Source organism: Heteronotia binoei, chromosome 12 (assembly GCF_032191835.1).
Source record: "Heteronotia binoei isolate CCM8104 ecotype False Entrance Well chromosome 12, APGP_CSIRO_Hbin_v1, whole genome shotgun sequence".
Taxonomy (NCBI): Eukaryota; Metazoa; Chordata; class Lepidosauria; order Squamata; family Gekkonidae; genus Heteronotia; species Heteronotia binoei.
In genome coordinates this window covers 45,978,132-45,991,504 of record NC_083234.1, presented here as the reverse complement: position 1 = coordinate 45,991,504, position 13,373 = coordinate 45,978,132, and the positions used below count along the sequence as shown (strand labels likewise).

Here is a 13,373-nt window from a genome sequence, read left to right as displayed (position 1 = left end):
GTGTTTGATTTGTTGCTGCTGTGTTGTGTTGCTGCTGTGTTACTTTTCTCTTCAGGTTATTGGGGGGGGAGTGCTGTTTGGCCTAATTTTCATTGTTTAAAAGGCCACTTTTGTCCCCCTTTTCCTGGTTCTGGTTTTAGGGGTGGGGGTGTTGTTGTTGACTGATTTGGCCTGAGTTTTCTTATTGGTGAAAGGCCACTTTTTAAACACTTGAGTTGCTTTGCTTGGCCTTTTTTCCTGTTGTCACTTTTCCTGGTTTGGGGGTGGGGGTGTTGTTGACTATTTGGCCTAAGTTTTCTTATTGGTGAAAGGCCACTTTTTAAACACTTGAGTTGCTTTGCTTGGCCTTTTTTTCCTGTTGTCACTTTTCCTGGTTTGGGGGTGGGGGTGTTGTTGACTGATTTGGCCTAAGTTTTCTTATTGGTGAAAGGCCACTTTTTAAACACTTGAGTTGCTTGGCCTTTTGTGATTCTGCTGGTTTTGTTTTGGTTTTTTAAAATTACCTCTGGTTGGTGTGGGGGTTGGCGAGGGTGTGTGTGGGCTGTGTGGGCTGGGTCACTTTCTTGTTTTTATAGAGTAGATTGTGTGTTCTGTGGCAGGGAAGCTGGCACCTGGGTGAGAGACCCAGAGCCAGCAGGCTTGCTGTGGTTGGCCAGCTCTCCCTGTGTTGTTTGGGGCAGGGCTGGAGAGCTGGCATCTGTAGATTGTGTGTTCTGTGGCAGGGAAGCTGGCACCTGGGTGAGAGACCCAGAGCCAGCAGGCTTGTTGTGGTTGGCCAGCTCTCCCCGTGTTGTTTGGGGCAGGGCTGGAGAGCTGGCATCTGTAGATTGTGTTTTCTGTGGCAGGGAAGCTGGCACCTGGGTGAGAGACCCAGAACCAGCAGGCTTGTTGTGGTTGGCCAGCTCTCCCTGTGTTGTTTGGGGCAGGGCTAGAGAGCTGGCATCTGGGTTTGCTGCAGCCAGGTCTGCCTCAAACCCCCTGCCCCCCAGTAGCCTGTAATTATGCCCTATGTTGCCATTGATGTCAATGGCCCATAGGGTATAATGATGGAATAGGGGCACCCTCTTTGGGTGCCCCTGGAATGGGATCCCCTGGCCCAATCTTTTTGGGACTTGGGGGGGTTGGAGGGGATTTGGGGGCTCTCCCTCAAACCCCTTCCCCTCCAGGCGGCTTCAAATATACCCTATTTGCCATTGATTTCAATGGCCCATAGGGTATAATAGGGCCGTATATTCGGAAATAGCCGTGCATCTACCGTATATGCGGCTATTCCGAATACGGTATTCAGTAGTATACGGGGATTCCGAATTTTTTTTCGCCGTATACTTCCGAATCCGTGTAATACCGATTTTTTTTTTTTTTTTGCACATCCCTACTAGGGACCAGAGGGATCCCCTGTGTCAGGATGGGGATTTGGAGCAGAACCACTGCCTATGTGGGTGGTCAGGCAGGTACCCAAAGGAGATCCTGGACACAGGAGTGATTACCTTTCCCTCCACCCACATGGACAGTCAGGCCATTCCATGGCATTCAGGGATCCAGACAGTGGATCCAAATGGCATATCTCGCCTGCTAATAACGAAAATGAATAACTCAGAGGCAAGCTTTTCTGCACAAGGCTTGTTGGAACAGAAAGGAGCTGTGTGTGATCATTGATGAAATTTAGATGGTCAGCATCTTGGCAAATGGATTAGCCCATTCTCTCTTTTGCTTATAAAACTCTGAACAAAACCATTTATATCAAAGGTGCTATGTCCAATTTGTCCCTGTCCCTTCCCAACCATTCTGAAAACCATGCAAATTCCCATTCCATAGACCCACATCACATACTCTCCCCTCTCTGCAACTCTCTTCCCATGCAGCATCTCCCAGTAGCTGTCAAATCCAACTCTTTTCAGCACTGGCAGATCAGATTTAAAAGAGCAGAGCCACCAGATCAGGAAGCAAGGACAAGTCATTACTGATTAACTAGACAGTAACAGCTTCAAGACCCCTCACTTTGAATTGCAGTAATGGACATCATCATTTCCTCTCTCTGCTCCCACCAGCATCCTCCCCTCCCCCCAACACGCCCCCCCACCCCCAGTCCCAGCTATGGCTTCAGGCAGTAGCAGGAACTGGATGGATGCAAAGTAGAGTAAGCTCCTGGAGGGTGAGTCACTTGTTGAATAATGGAGGTGGTGCTTCTGTTTTCCATCACTTTGTATAAAAGGATGTTCCCTTCAGACCAGGTTGTAAATCAGTTGGGTGGGTGGGAGTAGCAGGCTTCCCCTAGAGTGCACCTTGAGGTTAGGGACTGTTTCCTGGATCCTACTGCTAAGCAGCACCTGAGTTTTCTGACTGGTAAGCCTGCTCAGAAGTTCCCTTCACCAAAAGAGCTTATCTCCAGCCAGGTCCTTTCCTGCAAATCTCAGCCGCTAAATCTACTTAGCCTGTTCTGCATAGGGCCTTTTTTCCAACTAGAGAAGCACCAATTAACACTTTGTCCCCCATTGAGTCAGGACAGTTTTTTGGGGTACATCAATGTTATGCAGCTCTTGTTCATTGCAATGGGGTTTGCCCCCATGGAACTGTATCCCTGTGGATTGAATCTGTCCATCTTTCTCTTTGCTACCTTTTAGTGGCTCCCCAGACACACACACCCAAGGCAGCCACTTCAAAGACTTCTGGGGGTTGCTGCACCTCCCATCCCTGGCCTCACTTCTCTTGTTCAGGAAAGCCAGAATACATGTCATTCTCCTCCCCAGCCATGTAATTTATTTATGAAGAACACATGAAGCTGCCTTGTACTGAGTCAGACTATTTACTTTCTGATCCTTTTATAAATGCAGCCTACAACTGGGACCTTTTGCATGCCATACAGATGCTCTACCATTGAGCTAAGGCCTCTCCCTTGTGGAGAGACCTATTTTAGGCCAAGTCTGTATACTACAGGCCCTATTATATGTGATACTGGGGATCTGGGATTCCTCAACCTGTAATATGGCTGCAAAAAGTAATTTGGGGGAAGATTAGGGGGGAGATACCAACTGCAAATGAACACTGTGGAAGAGCATCCTGCACTGTTTTCCACATTGAATGTGGCCTCCCCTGGGGGGCTTTTAGCTCCAGCTGGGAAAGAAAAGACACACACAGTACAGGTACCTGTACTAAGGGCTTTCTGACTGCACAAATGATGGGGGGGGGAGATTACCCTTCCTTCCACAGAAGTATTATCCCAATCCGTAGTCCCTTCCTCCATGGATACCTGTTGCAATTAAATTAAAAGTTTGTGGGGGGTAAGGGATCCAGTCATGGATCTGCAATGTCACATGTACTTTGGACCTAAGTGATGATGGTTCTAAAGGGTCCTGTGTACTAAGTATGCACAGCAGAAGCACAGATCCCTTTATTTTAACTTTTGGAAAAAATAATTATTTGACCTGTATTGACTGACATTTGCATTGCTACTGCTTGCAATGATTCAGAAAAAGATGATCATTGCAGATTAAAAAAAACTGCACACACATGCACACATCCAGTTGCAAGCAGCTTTTAAACTGTGCTGGGAAGCCTGCCCCAACCTATTACTTAAATCTACTTGCCTCCTTTGCTTGGACCTAAAAGGCCATTCTGGACACATGGTCAGGTTGCTCTTTCCCAGCCAAGTCTCCAGTCCCCAGGAATAGTCATGCTAGGGGACCATGGAAATAGTGCTGGTCTCCTAGCATTCCTTTGTCACTGGAAAACTGGGGGAAGACAGGAATAGCAAGGCTCCCTGGCCTTTCCTTTAGTTCCCATTCCTTGCCTGGTTTCTTTAGCTGTTAATGGATAGCACTAGAAATTCTAGCGCACGAATCACAAACTGGTTTTCCTCTTGCCTCTGAGTAAAAATACAGCCTTCTCTACTGACCTGCAGCACAGGAAGCAAGCAGACAGGCGTAGTCCTGGTGTGCCTGATCCATTGCCCCCCTCATTCCCACCTGCTGCTTGGGGTGGCCGTTCTGCCACAAGCAGTGATGGGTGTGTAATGTCTGATTAGCCACAGACAGCTGGAAACAGATCCACAGCTGCCAGGGTCTCACTTGCCCACTCACTCACTCCCAGGGATGACCTGCAACATTTGTAATGCTTGAGGTGGAACAGCCAGATGGCAGCTGCCCATGCATGCTAATTAACATGTGGCACAAGTCCACCAAGAAGATCTCCTGGACAAGCTTCACTGATGTGAATGGGAGCGGCTCAAGAGTACAGTGGGGGATTTTTCTTGGTGAGTCAAACCACTCTGTCACCCTGATAGTACCCCCTAAACTTGCCTCATGAGAGCATTTTCTTTGAGTGAATGACTGACATGCTCAGGGCTCGAAATACAAGTACTCATGAGCTATAAGTGTATGCAAGTTTCCACAGCGGAGCCAACAACAGCAGCTCCCAGGGCCATTTCAGGTGCAGAAAAACAGGACCGGAGAAGGCTCTGCCTTGTGGGTACCATTCCAATCCAAATTGGGTCTGTGCACACCTGGGAAGTAAGTTCTGGGCACCAAACTCCCACAGCATATCCAGTCGAAAGTACTGGGACAGCCGTGGGAGACATGAAGACTTTGTAACATGTACTGAGGCCCCCCAAGTCATGTGCAGTTGAAACTGCAGAGTCAAATTAAGTGAGATGCCAAAAAAAAAAAAGAGTCCAATTTTGGGGGATCCCAAATATATATATTTTTTCTTTGTAAATAGCAGCTATAAGCAGACCTGATTCATCTTGGGACTGCAGCACCTGGAAGAGGAGTTTTAGCCTTTCCCTGCTCTACTGTTTTCCTCATTTGAAGCCCCACAGAGGCAAAGATATAGGAATCATACATGATGCCTCTATGTTTCCTGCAGTGGAGAAAACAACAGCTTTGCAGGGCCATTTCAGCTCAAGAAAATAGTATGGAGGGAAAGCATAAGCCTCTTTCTTCCTGCCCTAATATGAACTGGTTCCCTGTGCAGCTTAGATTTAAAGGGAAAAAACCCACAAACTCTTTGGAACTCCTGAGGACATAATTCCCAACATCTTGTCTAGTTTGGCTTTCACTCCCCTAGTGAAATGACAGGGTATTTCCTTTTAGGGTGTTCACCTGCAGGACATTACCTGGAGCCAGTTCTGACACAGCAGCTCCTGCCACTTGATATAGGTCTGTGCAACCAAGTTCTTGAGCTCAGTCCTGTACATGATAAAGCGGTCATCCCGGATGCTGGCACCAATGTGCTGCTGCAGCTGGACGCAGAGATGCTGAAGTGGTCCCTATTGGAGGGAGGGAAATGCACAGTTCAAAGGCAGAATGGGAAACCTGCAAGGCAGCAGCAGGTGAAGGTGGCAGACGCTGCTCCCTCCATGTGAAGATCAAGCAGACAGTAATTCTGCTATTGAAATTCTGTGATTAGGATAAGCCTCTTTTTTACAGGGATTTATTTTTTAGTGTGGGACCATTCAAATATGCAATCCCATATACCCTGAAAAATGGTACTGTCTGATTCTGCCGGTTGAATCAATAGTTTTTTAAATTCAGCACAGGATGGCCGTGAAAGGGTGTCAGTGAAGAAGAGGAATGTGAACCATTGACTCAGCACTATGCTACACATTACACAATTAAGTCAATTGGCTTAAAAGGAGGTAACTCTGTTTAAGATGGCTTTGACAGTTTGAAGCTGCATGTTACAGCTCCCCTCCTGCTTCTCTGTTTGAAATTGCCCACCTCCCCAGCAGCTTTTATTTTTTAAAAAAGTAAGGAGGAACATCAAGCTACCATTATTCAGTGCGGCCATTAGCATTTCATTGTTAATTACAAACTGGAGATCCGCAACTGAACTTTACTCTTGGCACAACTCCAGGATTCCTCCAAGTGAGCACTTTCTCACTTCTCTGTGTCCTACCAGCAGAGCCTGGCCCCAGCATAGCTGTGAAGTTGTAATTTATGCTGTCCACAAAGCTGAGCTGAAGCCAGCTTCTTCCTCCACCAGACTAAATGTCATTTGTTCTAGCGAAGGGTCTGTTTGGCAGAACACAGCCTCCTGATAACCAAACCAGTTCCCCGCTGTCCTGCCCCTGGATCCTGACTCACCTGCTTGCTCAAAGGCATAGCCTGGGTTCCCACAACCACACCGGCCAATGTCAAGAGGCTGTAGCAGAGGTAGCAGGCCTGCAGAGGCAGAGGAAAGGAGGTCATTCAGACATCATTGCAAGACTTTCTGTTGTGGACTTCACTGCTTCTCTGATGTTCTTGGCTGCCCTTCTTCTACCCCCTAGAGTCCTAACGTTGCCATTTATTTTAACAGTGCTTGCTCAGGGAAACTTCCTGAGAGATTGTGTCACATGAGCCAGATCTGCCTGTCTTTCACTCTGATACCCCAAACCCACCTTTGAGGTAACAGAAAACTATTGCACAACAAGCACCTTTGTCAAAGGGTCCCCAAATCTCCAATGAACAGGTAGTCATTTTAGGACCTGTTTCATTGGAAGAAGCCAAGAGGACACAAATCGTGCCGAGTGTACCTTAATACTCCATTGCAAAAACAAAAAACCTCCAAACACACCCAACTCTGCTCAGCTCACAAGCAGTCTTGTGCTGGCGGTGGGGTGGGGAATAGATCAGGATCCATTCCAAGCCCTTGGCAGCTGCCAGGTGAGTCAGCTCTGCAGCTGTCTCTTGCCAGCCTCCACTCTGTTTCTAAACAGAAATCCACAGTATGGAGCAACAGGGCAGGACTGCTGTCTCTTGTTCCTCAAGACCAACACCTGCCCAATGCAATCTTCCCAGCTCTGGAAGAGTCCCCATCTCCACAGCTAGTATAACCACACCAGACTCACAGTCCCTTGTGCAAGAGAGTCTTTCCTCTCCATAGAAGCCACAGCTCTGCACACAACAGTGGGCACGCACACACAAACACAACGTGCCAGCCACTCCCAGTCTGAAAAGCGGTTACTGGAGGATGATGAAGAGGTTGAGTCTAGGAGCTGAGTACTTGTGTAAGCACAGGACTTATCCACGCATACAAGAACAGACAAAATATATGGGAATGAACCCATCAGGAGTGGAGAATAAACTGTGGGCCTGCCACAGTCCTTCACAAGCCACACAGAATCCAGTTTCCTAATAATCACAGTTTTAAAATATTTTAGAAGTTCACATCGCTTATGGATGCAGGTGTTCTAAAAGCACATGAGCTTGGAGAAATCCCAGGAGCTGAAGGCTGAATAAGATACTGTGGCCATTGGTTAGGACTTCAGTACCCCAGCTCATCCCTTTACCAGAAGCAAACACATTATGCAAATCAGAAAAGGAAAGTCAATATTATTAGTGTGTGTGCATGTGTGTGTGAGAGAGAGAGATGCAGAGAAGATTGCAGCTTGCTTCAGGCAACCTCATGAGTTCATGATACTAGAGTAATATTTCCTGGCACACATGCTTAGTCACTGCATTCAATATTGTGACAAGAGATTATACTTAAGGTATTTTAATTACTGAGCTTTTATTTTTGCAAGCTGCCGCACAAAAAATGGAAAAATGGAAAAATATTATTTATTTTTAAAATAAATTACAAATGGAATATGGCTCTTTAATGAGGCTCCTCACAGTGCATGCAAGCAGAAGTTTCAATAAAGTTTACTGAGGAATGAAGAGGTAAATATAACACTTAATTGAGCATATAATGAGCAAAGATTGCATATGTGATAAAAGGGAGTGATGCACAGCAACAGTGTAGGAAGAATATATGTGACAAACAATAAAAACAACTTGTGAAATAAGGAGAAAAACAAAACCTTCCAAGCCACACAACAAAGATTGTGACTTGCCTGACAGATGATAGGAGGGCTAAGGGCCCAACTACACGTTACATTTTCCTTTTGTCCTTGCTGGGTCTTGAGGATTAGCCATGTGCTGCAAATCCAATGTCCAGAACTCAACACCCATGTACATGGGGACAAACTGGGCCTGTGGAATTAAGGTTGCCAACCTCCAGGTGGGGCCTGGAGATCTTCCACAAGCACAGCCCCCCAACCCCCCACAATTTCCCAACACAGAGCTGGCAATTCTACTGGATCCATGCCCAATATGGAGTCTCTGCTGCCAACTACCACCACTGAGAACCATTAGTCTGGAGAGGAGGAAGCAGCCAGTTGAAAATCCCCTCTACAAAGTACATTTTTAATGGAATTGTTGTATGTACTCTGAGTCCTGTGAGCCTTGTAGAAATGTGGCCAACCTCCATGTGGTGCCTGGAGATCTTCCAGGATTACAACTGATCTCCAGGTGACAGACACCAGATCCTCTGGAACAAATGACTACTTTGCCCCACTAGGGTCCCTCCTCTTCCAGACCTGGGTTTCCTTTATCCTAGGCTAGGAACCCCATGGTGCAGAGTGGTAAAGTTGCAGTACTGCAGTCCAAGCTCTCTGCTCACAACCTGAGTTCAATCCCAGCAGAAGTTGGGTTCAGGAAGCTGGCTCAAGGTTGACTCAGCTTTCCATCCTTCTGAGGTCAGTAAAATGAGTACCCAGCTTGCTGGTAGGAAAGTGTAGGTGACTAGGGAAGGCAATGGCAAACCACCCCATAAAAAGTCTGCCGTGAACACATCGTGATGCGACGTCACCCCGGAGTCGGAAAGAACTAGTGCTTGCACAGGGGACTACCTTTGCCTTTCCCCCTTCATCCTAGCTCTATGCTCTATATACTATACCAGAGGTGGCCAACAGTAGCTCTCCAGATGTTTTTGCCTACAATTCCCAACAACCCCAGCCAGCATGGCCAATGGCTGGGGCTGATGAGAGTTGTAGGCAAAAAACATCTGGAGAGCTACCGTTGGCCACCCCTGCACTATACAATAATGGTTGCTTCTCCCTGACATGGAAGATTGGGAAATCTAGTTCAGCCACAGTCAGCAGCCATTTTTCAGAAGTGGGGTAATGAACCAGTGCCTTGACCTCTGCCCCTGATGTGACCCTGCCAGGCAGCTCTGTTTTTACACACAAGCACCCCTTTCCTCCTAGGCTGATAACTGCATGCAAATGAGGGGGTGGGTGTTCATGTAACACATCTCAGTGGGATGGATGTGATCCAGAGGCCCTGCAGTTGCTAAGTCATAAAGTCCCCTATCACTTGAAAATGACAGAGAATGATACTGTAAACCTAAGAGGTGTGGTATAAATATATTTCCAGTGTTTCTCCCCATTTGAAATAAATGCCTCAATTTAATTTCCATCACACACAAACCGTACACCTAAATCTGGGGCTGGGTTGGAGTGATGTTGATGTGTTTCAGTGTCAAGATCCAGTTCTCAGTTTGCAGATCTGCCTTAATTTAATGGCAGACATTGATTAGCCGATGGGGACTTAAAACAGGATTCCCCATTATGAGGAACTCATGTCAGGGAGGGGGAAGAATTCCAGTATCTGAAGTGAGATAAAGACAAGGGGGGTTTTGAGCAGGAACACACAGGAATGCAGTTCTGGCTAGCTTGGTGTCAAGGGGTGTGGCCTAATACACAAATGAACTCTTGCTGGGGGTTTTTCTACAAAAAAAGCCCTGGATAAAGATGTTATGCTCTGGCTCCACCTCCCTTCTCCATGCATCAGAGAGCTTCCCATTGCATAAAGCTTGGGAGTCAGCTCTTTTTACAGAGCCAGGTGCTTTTTGTCCCAGTTCTTGCAAAGTCCCTGGAAGGTTTAGCCTGTGCTGACAATCTTTCACCCAGATAGCAATGCAGGGTAGTGGGAATTGTTCCATACCGTCTTGCACAAGCTTAGTGGTGGAGGTCAACAGGTAAAGAGGTTTTCAGGTAAAGCTGTTTGCTGTGTGGATGCTGGCAAATGGCATTAAGAGATTGCAGGACAGACAGGCTTAAGCTTAGGAGTGTGTGTGTGGGTGCAACCCTCTGTTATCCTACCAATTCTAAAGTGCTCGAGGTGACTTTGTGCCTCTCCCTTCTCTGATACATCCTGCCAACTGGCACTAGCAGAATGTGCAACATGCTTGGGGTTCCCCCCCCCCTCTTAAAACTATCTATGTATACATTTATTCATCATCAATCCAATCCCTGAATTGCTAAAGAGGCAAGCCAGTTTTGAAGGAGCTTGCCTCTTTGGCAACAAAGATGGTTGTGTTGGAAACATTCCAAAATATCTTTGCCTTTTAAGCATTTTTTTTGCTATTTTTATAGTGATGCTGAATATACGAAGCTGTCTTCTACTGAATCAGACCCTTGATCCATCAAATTCAGTTTTGTCTACTCAAACTGGCAGCGGCTCTCCTGGGTCTCAAGCTGAGGTTTTTCATGCCTATTTGCCTTTTTAGTTGGAGATATTGGGGATTGAACCTGGGACCTTCTGCTTACCAAGCAGATGCTCTACCACTGAGCCACTGTCTCTCCCTTTTTGTTGCTGACCACTGAAAGCACACCATGCATCAGAATTTACTTGGGCAGCTTTGGAAAAGGAACACAAAAGACTCTTACCTACCCATTCAAGGTCAGCTCAGAAGAAATGGAATGGTGCAAGTTAAGGATCTCAGATACATGTTTGAAAATTCTTTATTGACTGGAAGAAACCATTGTACTGCATTGATGGTTTAAATGCTGTGTGCTTGCCTTTATATGGAGCATGAGAACAAATAATGAAGATGAGAGTGACTCTGAGCACGTGCACAGTGCATTTCCATCACTTATTCAATAATTATAGTCCATTTACAAATCTGGGACCAGGGAGTTACAACACCAAGCTGAGAGTGGTGTATAGGAAAGCTTGAGCTCCAGCACTTCTTTCTGCAGAAATGAACTCTTTTGCCCTGTATTGTTTACAACTCCTTGCAAAGTATATCCTGTAAAAACATAACTCAGCCTGTCACCTGCTGTTTTGCAGAACATAATTCATTAAAGCCATGTGAGTCAGATTGTCTGTAAAATGAGGCTGCTCCTTAAGGCTGCTGGTCTCCTGGAGCTGTGCCTTCTTCCCTTTCGGCACCTCATCCAACCCCCACAGCCAGAAAGGGAGCAGGTCGGGAGCTGCCGGCCCATGCTGACACATTCCAGGATGCTGAAAGAGGAAGATTTCATCTGGAGCCAATCTAAGTAGAAATTGAGGGCATGTGAGGGGAAAACAAGGGTGGGTAGTAGGCTCACAAACCCCCAGGTTGGGCCTGGAGATCTCCAGATGATAAAAGATCAGTTCCTGCGGAGATAATGGCTGATTTGGAGAGTGGACTGTTGTCAGCCAAAATGCCCTCAAAACGAGGTTGGGGAATTGACAGGTGGGCACCTGGCTTAAAAAGGATCTTGAATCTATGTATACAGGATACACGTCCAGAAATTATTGCTTAAATTTGCCGACACTAATTAAGTAAAAAAATTTAAAAATTATTGTAGAAAAGTATAGAACACACATACAAGGCAATGAATACATACAACACACACATAGTCCCAATAAAAATAGAGAGAAATACAGAGACAACACAGGGATGGACAAACAGGGTTTACCAATCGTAGTCTTCAAGGAAGGCTCCAATGGTGACGAACGAGGACTAGGGGGAGGGGACCCTCAACTGGCCAAGAATCGGGGATGTATCTAGAGAGCGGAACTGGGGTACTGCTAGATGCACACCTGTGTGGAGCTGGACCACAGGTTATAAGGACTACCTTGAGCCCTTAGGGGATGGGAGGTACAGGGGCGGATGACAGTGGTCAGCTGGTACATGACCTCAGAAAAAGGGGAGGCTCTGCAATGACCATAAGGGCTGGACTTATGCAGTAGCCAACAGCCAGTTTATTGGAGGCACCTGATTGGATGCCCATATCCGGCCAATGAGGAGACTTGGCCCTGGTTACCTGATTGGACTTCCAGGTAACAATGGGACAAAGTGGGAAGCTCCAGGATGACCATTAAGAGAAAGAATGGGAGAAATGATTGGAATGGGGGTGATTAAAACTATCAAACTTATCTAAAAAGGTGACAAAAGATGGCCAAATTGCTACCTAGGGTAACACCCGGTCTAGACAAAGACACTTGGCTCTAGGTGAAGATGTTCTTCCTCCTCTTCAGTCTTCTGTTGGCACCAGTCTTTGTCTTGGGTTCCGTTAGACAAAGGCTTAGGCAGTCTGGCAGGATCCACGCCTAAGATAAGCTTGATGGCTTTATGCATAGGTGACATCTGTTGAGTACGTGAGCCTCCCGCTTTGCTGGGATGTAGTCTTGCACTGCAGGAAGATAGCTGCTGGTGGTGTTAGCCTCCCAAGATGGATTCTCTGGTCAAGGCTGGAAACCACTTGCCTGGACAGTTCCTGGCGGCGCAACTTCTTCCGCTACAACGGCCGAGATGGGAATCGCACGGAGCGATTGGAAACCATCTGTTCTCCTGGTTAGCCCTCCTCGAAAGACACGGAGTGCTGCTGCAACGTTGTGGCTGTTAGTACTCATTTTTTTTAGATGATAAAACAATTTTATTGGTAACATATGGTAATAAATCTATATCTGTATCTTACAACTTTACCTTAACTATTAAAACAAAAATTTATATTCTTCTTTTTAAAACTTAATCATTATCAAAAATTGTCCAGTGTCCTTTTATTTTCCACTCTTTTTCTACATATCTTCTAAACTTTTTCCACTCCCGTCTTAAAAACTTCTAAATAATAGTCTCTTAATATTCTTGTTAATTTGTCCATTTCACTCCATGTCATAACTTTTATAATCCAATCCCATTTCTCTGGTATTTTTTCTTGCTTCCACAACTGCGCATACAATGTCCTAGCAGCTGAAAGCAAGTACCAGATTAAAATTCTATCTTCTTTTGGATAGAAAACTTCTTCAGCAGTTTTTAGTTCTATTTTTCCACTTTGTATTTTTAATAATTATATGGCAGCCACTTTTATATGGCAGCCACTTTTCTTCACCTATCTCAGCCGTTATTTTTATTACTTCAGCTGGCACTATCCATAACGGTCTTCTCTCATCTCCATATTTCTTGTATTTCATCCATGTATTTAATAAATTACTTCTTATATAATGGTGAGAGAAAAAACCATCCATCTTCTTTTTTCCATAATACAAATATGCGTGCCAGCCAAATTTATTTCCGTGACCTTCCAGCACTAAAAGTTTTTTGTTTAACAGCGTTATCCATTCTTTCATCCACACTAAACAAACTGCTTCATGATATAATTTTAAATCTGGTAGTTGAAATCCGCCTCTCTCTTTTGCATCTGACAAAATTTTCACTTTAATCCTTGGTTTCTTCCCAGCCCACAAAAATTCTGAAATTATCCTTTGCCATTTATCAAATTGTTTGCCATCCTTCACAATAGGAATAGTTTGAAACAAATACATTATTCTTGGTAAGATATTCATTTTAATTGCAGCTATTCT

The 13,373-nt window shown here is 45.6% G+C and overlaps 1 protein-coding gene across 1 annotated transcript in view; it reads right to left on the bottom strand.

Annotated features, from left to right (window-relative positions):
- The window catches only part of FAM178B (family with sequence similarity 178 member B), a 235,287-nt gene that overhangs the window by 3,213 nt on the left and 218,701 nt on the right, over positions 1-13,373 (bottom strand). Inside the window, exons 13-14 of the mRNA XM_060251835.1 lie at positions 6,081-6,158; positions 5,111-5,263 (exon numbers count right to left, since the gene is read on the bottom strand). Of these exons, the coding sequence (XP_060107818.1) occupies positions 5,111-5,263; positions 6,081-6,158 (231 nt within the window). The remainder of the gene's footprint in view (positions 1-5,110; positions 5,264-6,080; positions 6,159-13,373) is intronic.